Raw genomic sequence first — 12,703 nt, forward strand, 5'->3', positions numbered from 1 at the left:
AGGGTAATAATGGGCTATAAGCAAGCTAGTATAGGCTTATGTGGAAGAAAGAGATAAATAAAAATGGAGAGTGTTGGCTCTCATGTAAGAGCTAACTACACACAAGTTTCAAGAAATATGCATTAAATTCATAGTGAGAGAAAGAGAGAGTATGAAGAAAATAAAGATAACCTTATAACTAACCTACTATACATGTTAGCTTTAGCATTGACTAATAGTAAATAGTGAGCTCTACTATTAAACCTGCTCTAATCTGCTGGTTAAGTATTTAGTTACAGTATGTTTTAGTTTTAGGAGGAAGACTACCTAACGATATACCGTAACAACGGAATAGTTGACATCAGCATAGCACCATAGCTATCGGAACTTATACGTCCGGTATCAGACATGATACACTGCAACTATTACTCCAGATTTAGTATATAGGTATCATACTGATATTACCTATTCCGTTAAAACGGTATACCGCCCTTTATAGTACTGTTTAACTAATCATCAAGTTGTTGCTGAAACAATTAGGTCTAATGTGCGTGTGGCTACTAATATTAGTTATAGTACTATTAGTGGTAGCTTTCATGGAAATTTTGTGGGGGCAATACGGTGGCGTTAGGTAGGGTGGAGCGTCTTCTCGATCGATCCGTCGATGCCTTAATTTGCTCGGTATCACCAGAAGGCGTAGCAGCTGCCACATCTCCTTTTTTTTTCTTTCTTTTTCTTTTTCTTGCTTTATTTGCTTCGTTGACTTGACCCTGCTTTCTGAACAAGAAGCAGATCAGTTTTAATTAATACTAATTCTATCGGTTTTGAAACTAATCATGTAAGTACTTTTTTAAGATAATGGATAGTCTTATGTTATATACTATACTATGATATAATTGATTATATATATAATGCATTCCTAGAGAAAAGAACAACCAGGATAAATATTTATTTTACACAGAATGGAAGAATTGTTCTTGATGCATATATGGCCTGTTGAGATTAATTAAGAAAAGGTGGAGATATTTTCTTAGGGGAGGAAAAGAATATCATAAGGATAATGGATGACCTCATATCACCATCACATCTCCTGGTCTCGTTCTCCCAAGGCCCCAGCATTGGCTCTGAGATTAATGGAGAATTAAAATGCTAAGAGCAGGTAAAATAGCAGGCTATAAGCCAGCTGCAAACATATTTTAAGCAGATAAATGAGAAGAGAGAAGGGCAGCGGGCTATAGATTTGTAGTCAGCTGTAGCACGGACTCCAAGACACAGTGTGTATGACAGGTGGGACCAGATATTAATAGTGTAGTATATAACTATTGTATGAATGAGCTATTAGATTAGCTATAGATGAATTGGAGCTAGTAGTTGGCTATACTATTAAACTTGCTCTAAAAGAAAAGGTATTACTCCCATACAGCAACCTCATGCATGTGGTCCCCTCTACCTTTTCCAAACTTTTGCAGGAAAGTCCACCCCCAAAAAAGTACATTGATGTGTTTATAGTTCTATTAAAAAAAACATGTTTCTTTACTGGAGGAGTAGTTCTTTTCGTTTTTGGAGTAGAATTCATGCTGCCTTTTTCACTGGGGAGATAGAAATAGCCATGCCAGTGTAAAATGTTGGAGAAATGGCATATGGTTGCAACTTTCCTGGCACATCAACTATACCAAATGGAGGGAGGTCATGCCATAGGTAGGCGACGTATATATATTTACCTTAATTAACCCCCTCCTTGGTTCTTCTAATCATAAAATTTAGCAACAATTAGCAATCATTGGAAATGTTGAAGTGGTCTATTGGCAGATTGCTCAAAAGTTTGTTTAAGTACATATATTTCGCAGGCCACCACTCGTATATTAATGTTCCCAATTATCCCTACCTATGGTACATAAAGTAATCCTGAGTAACGAGAGAGCTCCTACTACATCGTTAACTCAATATTTTTTTGGCAATAGATCAAATGGGCACCAACACTGAGCCCACACAGCGATCGACCATGCACAAGAATTGCCATCGTCACGAGTATTCTAGCACTCAACGTAAGATGTACTGTGTTATCCTACGCCGAAGAAACAATTTTTTACGTGATAAATTTTACTTTTTCATGAAAAATAAGTAATGTAATATCTGTAATCATAACTATGTCGCGCACCCTTCATTTTTTTTCTTTTATTTCACCAACTTGTTTTTAATTACCAAACATCTACCTAGCACAAGGACTAACATGACTACAAGTATTTTTAACACTTAACGTATGCTGTCCTATATTATCCTACATCAAAAAAACCAGTTTTTGCATAATAAATCCTCCTTATTTTGGATAAGATAAAAGGAGTACACGATAGCTATATTCGTAACGCTATCGTGCACCCTTAATTTTTCTTTTCTTTCACCCTACTAACTTTTAGCAACACGTCGTGATGATTAATATAGAACCCAGCGGTCATCCACCTAGCACGAGGACTAGCATTGTCATGAGTATTCTATCACTCCACGTATACTATCGTATAATGTGCTACATCAAGAAACCGCCTTTTAGAGCAAAATCCTAGCTTTTTCAAAGAAAAAGAACCCACGTACCATATATGAACTAATAACTCTACCGTGCACCCTTATGTGCACCAATATAAAGCCCACGCAACCATCCACCTAGCATAAGGGTTAGCACTACCATGAATACTTTACAACTCGATTATTTGATGTCCTATATTATCCTATATTGAAGAAACAATTTTTTATTGCTAAAGAACCAACTTTTTATGTGGCAATCCCTATATTTTTCTTTACGAAAAAAAAACCCAACAGTACCCAAACTCACAACTCTACCGTGCACGTTTGCCTTATCTCTTATTTTGCCTTATGGTGTTTAGCAACAAATTATGAGACAAACCCATACAACCATCCATCGAGCACGAGTATGACTCGATGTATAATGTCGTATATTATCCTTACGTCAAAAGAACCACTTTTTACGTGGCAAATATTATTTTTAATGAAAATAATACCTCACAGTACACAGATTAATAACCCTCCCGTGCATCCTAGATTTTCCTTTTCTTTCACCCTACCCATTTTTTTGGAAGCATTTCACCTAAACTGGTCAAAAAAGGGTTGAAATTCTTGTAAAGTGGTAGGCCCGTGACCCCTCAAGGCTCCAATTCCCAAAAGTCTCAACCAAAAAAAAAAGAGAAAAGAAAAAAGAAAAAAAAAATCTGGTGCCGTGGTCTCAATCACCACGTGCTCTTCCATCCTCCATAAATACTCTCTCCTCTCCTCGCGAGTTTCCTCATCAAAATCGCCTTCGCTTAATAATCTCCTCCTCCGTATTAAACTCGGTTTTTTTAGATATTCCCAAGAATCTCTCCTCTCCTTTCCATTGTTGCTCCGCTCGGATTCCGCTCTTCTTCTTCTTCTCCGTCTCCGATTCGGTCTCCTCCTCCTCTGCTCCGACCAGGATTCTGCAGCGGCAGCGGCAGCTGCTGCGGTTGGTTTTTCAGGCTCGGTGGCGGCAGGCAGCGGCATGTGCGTGGAGGAACTCGAAGGCGCAGAGAGGCTCGATTTTGGTGGGGTTGCGGAGCTCGAGACAACACCGGCAGACTTCGAGGTGAGTAGAGTAAACTCCCGGATTTCGGAAGCTCCCTGTTCTTTCTTGCTTTCTTTCTTTCTCGTGTTCTTGATGCATTCGTTTGTGATTTGATTTCGCAACCGGATGCTTTTCTTTGGGTGTTGGGATGATCGGTTGAGGGGAAATCCAACTGAGGTGGTTGCGTTGGGTATACTCTTCGCGTGCCCGAATGCTTCTATTTTCTTATTTTCTTTTCTTGTCTGGAAATCTGGAGAAAGTAGGAGAGATTAGTTAGTTTATTAGTACCACTGAAATAAATGAACTCCCTTATCAATTAATATAATATAATATTTCAACGTTTTTTTAGTATAGTAACAACTAGCAGCAAATAATTTAGGAAATTGTTTGTTCTTGAACGGAAGGTGTGAATGGGAAGATGCGCTTTGAATTGTTCAGCGGCAAGAGGAAGTTTCTAGGAGGAGAGGGATTCAGATTGCGTGAAAAACACAATCTTTTTATTTTTTGGGGTGCCTTGTCGTAGCTTGTGGGTGACTTGTCTGCTTGCGCATTGCGTTGTTCTCCTGTACTTTTGATTCTGTGGCGAGAAGTCGTGTGGGATTTTCAGTTGATGTGTTCGTACTACTGCATCTTGTGCGCATGCGTATCTGCTCTGATTCTGATATGCTGTGATAAGATTTTTATGCATGTGAGTGACAGTGAGTACTACCTGAAAACTCTTCGTACCAAGCAGAAATGAACTCTCTTAATACTGTACTGCAGAATTCAAGAAAGTAGTGTACTTTGTTTCTCTTCAAATCAAGAAAGTAGAGCACCAAATGGATATTAGAAAGAATGTCCTTTGTGATGTTATGCCTTTAGAAGTCAAATGTTATTTACATGCAGAACTGTCAATCAATAAATCAGTACTGGTAAAGTTCAGTGGTACTTCTCTCTCAGTTGAGGCCAAGAAAAATGTTCTTTTCTTAAAATGCTGGCCTCCTGGTTAAGACTGTTGTTTGGACAATGCTTAGTGACCCTTGTGATTTGTAGCTCTAGAAGTACTACATAATATATCTTCTGATGAACTGTGAACCCCGTCGTTAGACCTTGATGGGATATCTTTGTCGCTTTATCTTGTAATGATGGTTGCAAGCAGGAAATGGATTATGGAGTGTTGCGGAAGAATGAACACCTGGTGGATTTTCATGGCTCTAGTACTAATTAGTTTAACAGGGATTAACAGTTGGAGTGGCTGTAGTCCTATCATATTGTCACAACTGTTGTGCCTTTTTTTTGTCAAGTCATATGCTCCTGTGTCTGTTTTGCCTGAAAAATACTAAGCTGTACTGCACTTTTGTGCATTCTTGGGTGTTTTGTTTACTAACGCCCTCTCTAGAAATGGCCACTCGTAGGCTTGTCCAATAAGGGTTTGCCTCTTGTCACCTAGTTGACTGAATTGGGGCTTCTGTTTCTGTGTCGCTTTCAACTAGGTGGATTAGTATTTACCGTAAGTAGTTCATTTTCGATGTGATGAATGATGATGTCGACAGCATCCCTTAAAGCAATTTGTGCTCTTGGCAGAGTTGAAGTGCTAGTATATTCATTTGAAGTTTTGAACTAGCATCATGTTCTGCCAAAGTTGGCATTGATCTGTTATTTTTTATAAGGCTGACGTCCTCTGCCAATGCTTGTTACTATCCTTAAGGCATTTAGAACTTGTGTTGTAATTATGCTTCATCAGAGTTGCTTCTTGTTTCTTATTTTTGCCATGCTCTAATCTTTTACCTTTCTTGGTAATGTGCAGATGGAGAAAGTTTGTGAGAACACAGTATCTCTTGATTTCAAGCAGGCTAGGTCGAGCAGTTTTGTCCCAGTTATCCGATCAGGGGACTGGTCGGATATTGGAGGTCGCGATTACATGGAAGATGCTCATGTCTGCATCTCAGATCTAGCTAATAATTTTGGTCATAATTCAGTGGATGATGAGATTATTTCCTTTTATGGGGTAACTTCTTGTTTTTACTCTCTTTATTTTGATTCTTCAGTTCCCATTTGATATGGAAATCAATACCTAGTTGAGCATTCCAGAGTCCTAAAACGTGCCTAATCCATTGTAAAGTAATTAAAAAAATGTATTATCTTTAAGTGCAGTGAACTCATAACAGCAGCAGTTTAGAGAGATTGCATCTACCAAATCAGATACATGGATCATGAAATTGTACATGCTTGTCTTTTTCTAAGATCATCTTGTCCTTAAATTTTTCGCAGGTCTTTGATGGGCATGGTGGAAAAGATGCAGCTCATTATGTGCGTGATAACTTGCCACGGGTTATCGTGGAAGATGCTGATTTTCCTCTTGAGCTAGAGAAAGTTGTCAGGAGGTCATTTGTGCAAACTGATAGTCAATTTGCAGAGAGGTGCTCTCATCAGAATGCACTTTCTTCTGGAACGACAGCGCTTACAGCAATGATTTTTGGAAGGTACTATTCCTACTGCAGGCTAGAAGTAGAATTTAGCCTAGGTCAATCTGCTTCTTAGCATGCTATGTTTGATTCTTAAGTCTGGCAAACTACTCCCAAGCTTGTTCTTTGGTTGGTTATTCCGCATTTTCTACGTGTGCCTTGCAAATATTTTCTGAAAGCTTATCCAATAGCATAAAATTCTTAGGAATGTTCCACTTAAGGAGTTGAGGTGTTAGGAGTTTCCCCTGAACCTCCGTGTTGTCACTACAGAGCCCTTTGTCTACTTGTTCAGAGAGATTCAGGCGATTTCATATTCTAATCATTAGGATGTACTGTGCAGGTCTCTTCTGGTTGCTAATGCTGGTGATTGCCGAGCAGTTCTTTCAAGGCGTGGTACCGCAATTGAAATGTCCAAGGACCACAGGACTTGCTGCCTCAACGAAAGAAAGCGTATAGAATCACTTGGCGGCTATGTTGATGATGGCTATTTGAATGGTCAATTAGCAGTCACTAGAGCATTGGGTGACTGGCATCTCGAGGGTCTGAAAGAAGTGGGTGAGCCAGGTGGCCCCTTGAGCGCGGAACCAGAGCTCAAGATGATCACACTGACGAAGGAAGACGAGTTCTTGATAATAGGAAGCGACGGCATCTGGGACTTCTTCTCGAACCAGAATGCCGTGGATTTCACCAGGAAGAGGCTCCAAGAGCACAATGACTTGAGGTTGTGCTGCAAGCAGATCGTCGAGGAGGCAATAAGGCGAGGGGCCTCAGACAACCTAACGGCGGTGATGGTCTCATTCCACCAGGAGGCCCCTCCTCAGCTCAGAGTGAACAGGACGGGGAGGGTCGAGCGGAGCATATCGGCTGAAGGGCTTCACAGCCTCAGGGTGCTCCTGGAAGGCCAATGATAGCTCCACTGCTATCATCAGCCTTGAAGTTGTGCAGAATTGAAGAGAAACCTTATCTTGATGTTGTGCAGAATTGAAGAGCAACTGTATTTAGTGATTTTCGGCATCTTGCTGTTTACCCCCAATCCATTGTCGACATTCCAGTGTGTGTTATTGTGTGAGAATAAAACCAACGAACCTGAGATCTCACCTTGCATTGTGAGGCCCAGGCATTGTAAATAAGTTGGGAGATAGTAGGTAAGGAGTGTGAGTAGTGTGCATCCAGGGGGCTTTGAGGCTCATTATGCGATGTATTCCCCTGTCATCTGTAAAAAAATAAATACCGGGATTGTTAGTGTGATTAAAAGTTCTATCGTGTGATGAATACCTCTCTGACTGTTCACTGTTGGTGGTCTTGTAGTGGTATTCATGTTCAGGCTGTCAGTTGTCGGTAGTATACAAAGATGCAGTACTACGTAACTAAAACTGAAATACTAGCAGCCAAGATACCTGAACTAAGATCTGATTGAGGAAACTAAACATGATGTTGATTGATTTGAAATGTCACCATGCAGGAGTACAGTATAACAAACCATCCAAATCAGTCAGTTAAAAAGTTCATGATTTCATGAGATTGGCTGGTCAGATCAGATGTACAGTACTAGGCTGGATCTCTGCATGCTCACGATCGTGATGTCCCACTGTGATTTTGATCGCGTGAGATCGATTCGCCGTCTGTATGTGCGCCGACTCAAACCTATCCTTCGTTGATGCTTCTTCTCCAGCGATCTGGAGTACCCATCTATCTATCTATCGGGTCCAGCAGTAGCTCCCAGGTCATTACATGTTTGCTTTAGGATTGTCAGGTAAGCAAGTCATAATATAAGCAGCCAACGCTTGAACACGCAATAAACTGAACAGATACAGCTGATCTCTCAACATATGAGAACCATCAAGAAAATAAAACAGTACTAACCACATTATTGTTGTCTGGTCTCTACTTCATCAGAACAGGAACAATGGTTTGCTGGTTGTTATCGGCATCATCAGTCCAGACTGAGGCTAAATCAGATAAATTCCATGGTCAGTTTGAAACTGGGATGCAGGGTGAGTATCCATGTTGGGGTAGATAGAGGAGCTAACCTACCTATTGACAGCGACCAAAACAGATAGATACACAACAAACTTGATTCTACACCATAAAATAAATGCCAATGGTGTTTGTGCTCTTTGCATGCAAGTGGGGATCATGGTCGTCGCATCTTAATATTCAAGGGCACCTCCTTGTAGGAGACTATCTTTTCTGCTGCCCGTCTTGAGGGCCTCCCAACTGAAGATCTTCTACCTATCACCTGCTCGTCAGAAGGTTTAGTCGAGCAACTGCGGTCGTTTTGCATATCATTTTTGGTCTGCTCGATCAAAGCATTTGAACTGGAAGGAGCAGACGGGGCAACTGTATCTTCCTGGACAATTTCAAAAGTGCCATTTGTGACCTCCCAAGGTCCAGGGTCCAGTCTTGAGGATTTTCTCCTTGACAATTTTCTGCAGTATTAAGGGCAGCCATGATTGACATGTTCCATGCAGAGGAAAGTGCATCGTTGGAATATAGGAGAGAGTTACCTCTTTTGTTCATGCTGAATTGGCACGCTTGAAGTTGAGTCGCATATGGCATTGATGCAGTCCTCTTTGTTCGAGGCCAATCGACTCTCAAATGATTCCAGCTTCCGTTTGTTTGCATCAATACGCATTGATTTTCTGATTGGACAGAGCATATTGTTTAGGTGAATTGTGTGATGTACCATGCATCTTAAACCCTGCTAAAATGATGTGCCATACCTTGGTGGCTCTGGATCCTCAATATCAAATTTATGCGCCTCACCTCCAGCAACGCTGGAACCTGCTTCTTGTATCTCCTAATTTCATTGGACGAAAGAAGTAGGAACATAATAAGAATTAAGACTTCTTCATGGATAAATGTGAGGATTATTTACATAAGAACTGTCCTGCCCACCTCCAGATACACTTCCTTTTGTGTGTGCATACTTCGTTTTTTCTAGTACATACAATCAGGATCCAGATTTTACTAAAAAATAAATTAATATATGTAAGACTAGCAAAAATTTGATGCGAACCACTCTGCTCAATTACCTTGAGTTCTGGAGCCTCTACTACTTGCGCTATTGCATCACATGGAAGTTCTTTTTGCAATGACTTCATCTTGCCACCACAAATCTAGCACAAAATCATAACCACATTGTGAAATTTTTTTTGAAACAGAAAAACAGAAAGAAATAGTAAAACCCTACCATATCTTTTCCAGCATTTGGTTCCTGCAGCTTTGGAACATTAGAACTAGGAGCCGAAGGAACAGTAGCATCCTCATGCAATTTATCACAGATCTCTGCGACCTCAAAAGATCCAGGGTTCAATCTGGCAGACCTTCTCCGTCGAGTTTTTCTGACCACATGTGCCCAAGAGTTTTGAACAAGCTTAAATCAGATAATGATGCAACAATGAACGCATTCTGTTATAAGCATTAAGCATTGATTACCTTGGATCATCATCATGCGATGACCCATTATATTCCACATGAGGTCTGCAGCTATGTTGCACTGTGTTGGTATCCATTGTAACTTCACATGATTCTGACTTCCGCCTATTTGTGCACCTGTTTGCAAACATGCTGAATAAGTAGTGATGCATGAAATAGGCTACTATAACCCGGTCAACCAGTCACCCACTCAAACATCAGTAAAGAGATGAAAATACCTCTTGTTTGTTTTATCCTGTGGAGGCTCATGACAGCTAGTATAAGATGGCACAGCTGCTGAGAAGAAATTGGCAACAAATGAAGATTAGAATTTTACTAGTGTCCTAACTTATGGCAGAGGAAAAAACATAAAACTTCAATTGCTTCATATAAAGGGGGTAAATTATAACCATAAAGTAGGATAGATGAAACGATTGCCAGGTATAGTATCTAGTTCAAGAAAGAAATAGTGAGAAGAGTGAGCATTACATTGAATTTCAACCAAATGTTCTCTAATAGAACCTGCAGCCATTTGATGAGCCTTAGTTGGTGCGCATTTGGAAGACCTGGTTTTTTTCTCCTGATTATGTTGCACGAACAGAACGATTTCAGAATTCAGAACTAGAAATAATGCAGCTAAACATGGTGAATCATTTGCTTAAGAATTTGACTGCATACCAATATCTTTGCTCTATTTTGTTGATTGTTAGAAGTCTTACTCATCTTCTGCAATAGTAGACGATGAGAAAAGCATGTTATATGTAACAAACAGAGGTTCATACAGTCAAGCTTTAGAATTACCTCGAGTTCAGAACCCTTTACTTTGAGCACGGCTATTGTGCATGCAAGTTCATGTTGCAATAACTTGATCTGCATGTCATATCCACAGATTAATCCCCAAATCAGAAATCATACTGCATTTGAAAATTCAAACAACAAAGAACCAGAGGCAGCTTACTCTATCTTTTCCTTGATTTATTTCCTGCAAGGAAGAAGAAAACATAGACATATCAAACAGTCTGTAACTACCACAAAACAATCAGCAATGAAGTAAGACAAACACTTCTCATTTGCCATTATGCATAGCTATAACTCAAACTATGTGCTCAACCTACAGGCCTGGTGAACCAGCATTGCACAAGTATAAACAAACATTGACACAAGAATGGTGAGGTAGGGAGCTAATGGATAAGTAGACAAACCGCAAACATCTGCGAATTAGCCTGCACGAGTTGCAAGTTCTTCTGCTGCATGGCTTGCAGTGCGAGGCGGATTTTCTGCAACTCTACTCTGCTGACTTCAATGACTTTGCTGCAAATAAGAAAGCAAAAAATAATTTAAAAAAAACTGTGCTACTTGAGAAACCGCAGGTTTTATCCTCCGACAACAAAATGGATGGTAGAGGCAATGCATACTTTCGCTCAGCAAGCAGATGACGCAACTTGGCGTTCTCCTGAAAGCAAGGGAGGAATTAAATGGTTTAATCGGATGGAAATCGGAATTACTAGCATTCAACTTGGCGCTGCTAGGGTTGTCTGCTTGTTTGAGTTAGAACCGAAATCCCCCGAAGAAAAAAAAAATAGAGCTAGAACTGAAATCACCTTGAGGACGTCAGCGATGGCGTGGACGGATCCAGTAGGGTTGGGCCTCCCGGTGTTGGTGATGTCGGCGAGCACGACGGGTTTCCCCGGCGACCGAAGGCTGCCACCCTTACCGGCCGGGATCACACCGCCACCGCGCGCCGCTGCCCCTGGTTTAGGAGGAGGTGCGGAAGCTGAGCCCGAGAGAACCCCACCATGGAATGCCACGGGTAGCTCGAAATCTAGGGGATACGATTTTTACCTGCAGCGGCCGCCATGGCTGGCCCAGCGGCCGCGGGGCCTGTGGTTGCGCACGCCACCGCCGGAGGTGAAGCCGGCGAGGACCCTCGGAGCCGCAGCGCGCGCGCGGGGAGAGAGAGGCGGCGCTCCGGTAGCCGCGCGGAGAGGAATCCGATGAGGTTTCGGAGAGGAGAGGAGAGGGGAAGCGACGCGCCGGAGTTGGAGGCGGAGGGGAATTCGAAATTTTGGGGGAGGAGTGGAGATGAAATCTGAAATGGTTGGAATTGATGGCGACTTGACTTTTTTTTTTTTTTGAACTTGATGGCGACTTGACTTGTCAACGCGAGTTCCTTCTCTCTTTTTTTTTTCTTTTCTCCACCATTTGTTGGGCCGTGGGCTATGAGCCCGTTATGGGATCCGTTCTAGCCCATGGGCTTTTTAGAGTAGAGCCTTCGCTTATGAGTTGAGAGTTGAGACACGAGTTCGTTTGCCGGGATGGGGCTTCAACTACTCTTCTCTTTTCAGTTTTCTTCTTTGCATTTGCAAAAATTGCATCAGGTTCAGAAATGATTCTATTTAACACCCAAATTTGTCACATAGTATGAAATATAGCGAAGTTTGTCAGATTATAAAAAAAACATGGGCCTATTGTATAGGGTCGGTCCAATCGGTGGTATGAGGCCAATCTGACCGTCGGTATAGGGGTGGTCGGATGTGCCATTCAGACCGGGTGGAGAAAGCCTTGTGGAGGCTATGGCCAGTTCAGTTTAAATCAATCAACAACCAACAACGCAATTATCCAATCGAATCGTTCTTTCAATTTCACATGTACCTTCGTCCTAGGTTTAATCCTAATTTATCCATTTTGTCGGTTTGCTCTATAAGCCATCCTTCATCGTGGGAGTGCAAATTCTTGTATTTTTTTCCCCAAACCTTTTGTTCCTCCCATAAGATGGGTGTTTATCCTAATCTATCTAAATCGGCCCTGTTAACCATATTTGATCTCTAAACTCATCTTGATCACGAGCTTCTTAAGGTCAAGGTGGTTGGCGACTTAAGTCAACACCACGAGGCTTTAGATGATTTGTCGTGGTGACTGAAAAAAGCGTCAACAGATTCCACTTTACACTAATATAAAACAAAATAAGTTTTCTTACGAACAATGTCGTGCATCTATATGCAACAGCCGGTTTATCCATTATTAAAGAGAAAATCTACGCTAAGTGATTAACTATACGAATTTCCCTCAACGAGCATTAGTTGTATGAATTGCCGCCATGCACAAGCGTTTTTCCTCTTTGCTATCGCCATCAGTTGACCATTAGTTAACCTCGTGTCCTTTATTTCCATGAAAATGTACATTTTACCAAATACATATGAGATACTCTTATGTACTCCTTGTATTGGTATCGCACTTCTAAGGGTAATGGACATTTTGACACATTAACATAGGC

At 41.2% G+C, this 12,703-nt stretch overlaps 2 protein-coding genes across 10 annotated transcripts; one reads left to right on the forward strand and one right to left on the reverse strand.

Moving 5' to 3' along the window:
* The first annotated feature begins 3,272 nt into the window (after nt 1-3,272).
* LOC4331028 (probable protein phosphatase 2C 27) lies at nt 3,273-7,302 on the forward strand. The gene is made up of 4 exons (NM_001417013.1): nt 3,273-3,589; nt 5,355-5,555; nt 5,819-6,030; nt 6,353-7,302. The coding sequence occupies exons 1-4, from the start codon at nt 3,506-3,508 to the stop codon at nt 6,918-6,920; spliced, it is 1,065 nt and encodes a 354-aa protein (NP_001403942.1). The 5' UTR covers nt 3,273-3,505; the 3' UTR covers nt 6,921-7,302.
* A 525-nt stretch (nt 7,303-7,827) lies between these two features.
* On the reverse strand, nt 7,828-11,541 carry LOC9266998 (shugoshin-1-like). 9 transcript variants are annotated; one of them, XR_001543706.3, is made up of 17 exons: nt 11,272-11,507; nt 11,031-11,179; nt 10,845-10,882; nt 10,632-10,740; nt 10,388-10,411; nt 10,231-10,299; nt 10,108-10,155; nt 9,919-10,009; nt 9,669-9,726; nt 9,451-9,567; nt 9,206-9,356; nt 9,048-9,131; nt 8,911-8,952; nt 8,736-8,812; nt 8,520-8,654; nt 8,047-8,441; nt 7,828-7,961 (listed from the first exon to the last, which is right to left on the reverse strand). XR_001543706.3 is itself a non-coding variant. In XM_066307064.1 (16 exons), the coding sequence occupies exons 1-16, from the start codon at nt 11,285-11,287 to the stop codon at nt 8,147-8,149; spliced, it is 1,497 nt and encodes a 498-aa protein (XP_066163161.1). In that variant the 5' UTR covers nt 11,288-11,507; the 3' UTR covers nt 7,828-8,146. The 9 variants fall into 9 exon arrangements, 7 of the variants coding, with proteins under 7 accessions (XP_066163161.1, XP_015626585.1, XP_015626583.1 ...); XR_010739014.1 differs by lacking the exon at nt 8,911-8,952; XM_066307064.1 differs by having other exon boundaries at nt 7,828-8,441; nt 9,669-9,723; nt 10,108-10,152.
* Nucleotides 11,542-12,703: the final 1,162 nt, after the last annotated feature.

This window comes from Oryza sativa, chromosome 2 (genome assembly GCF_034140825.1).
Source record: "Oryza sativa Japonica Group chromosome 2, ASM3414082v1".
NCBI classification, from domain to species: Eukaryota; Viridiplantae; Streptophyta; class Magnoliopsida; order Poales; family Poaceae; genus Oryza; species Oryza sativa.

What these genes read in the sequence shown, in the direction of transcription:
- LOC4331028 (NM_001417013.1), top strand. Translation starts at nt 3,506, where the DNA reads ATGTGCGTGGAGGAACTCGAAGGCGCAGAGAGGCTCGATTTTGGTGGG. An exon ending in AGATTATTTCCTTTTATGGG is followed by an intron (nt 5,556 to 5,818) that starts GTAACTTCTTGT and finishes AATTTTTCGCAG; the next exon opens with GTCTTTGATGGGCATGGTGG. An exon ending in ACAGCAATGATTTTTGGAAG is followed by an intron (nt 6,031 to 6,352) that starts GTACTATTCCTA and finishes TGTACTGTGCAG; the next exon opens with GTCTCTTCTGGTTGCTAATG.
- LOC9266998 (XM_015771097.3), bottom strand. An exon ending in CATCTGCTTGCTGAGCGAAA is followed by an intron (nt 10,741 to 10,844) that starts GTATGCATTGCC and finishes TCTTATTTGCAG; the next exon opens with CAAAGTCATTGAAGTCAGCA. An exon ending in GAGGATCCAGAGCCACCAAG is followed by an intron (nt 8,655 to 8,735) that starts GTATGGCACATC and finishes CTGTCCAATCAG; the next exon opens with AAAATCAATGCGTATTGATG.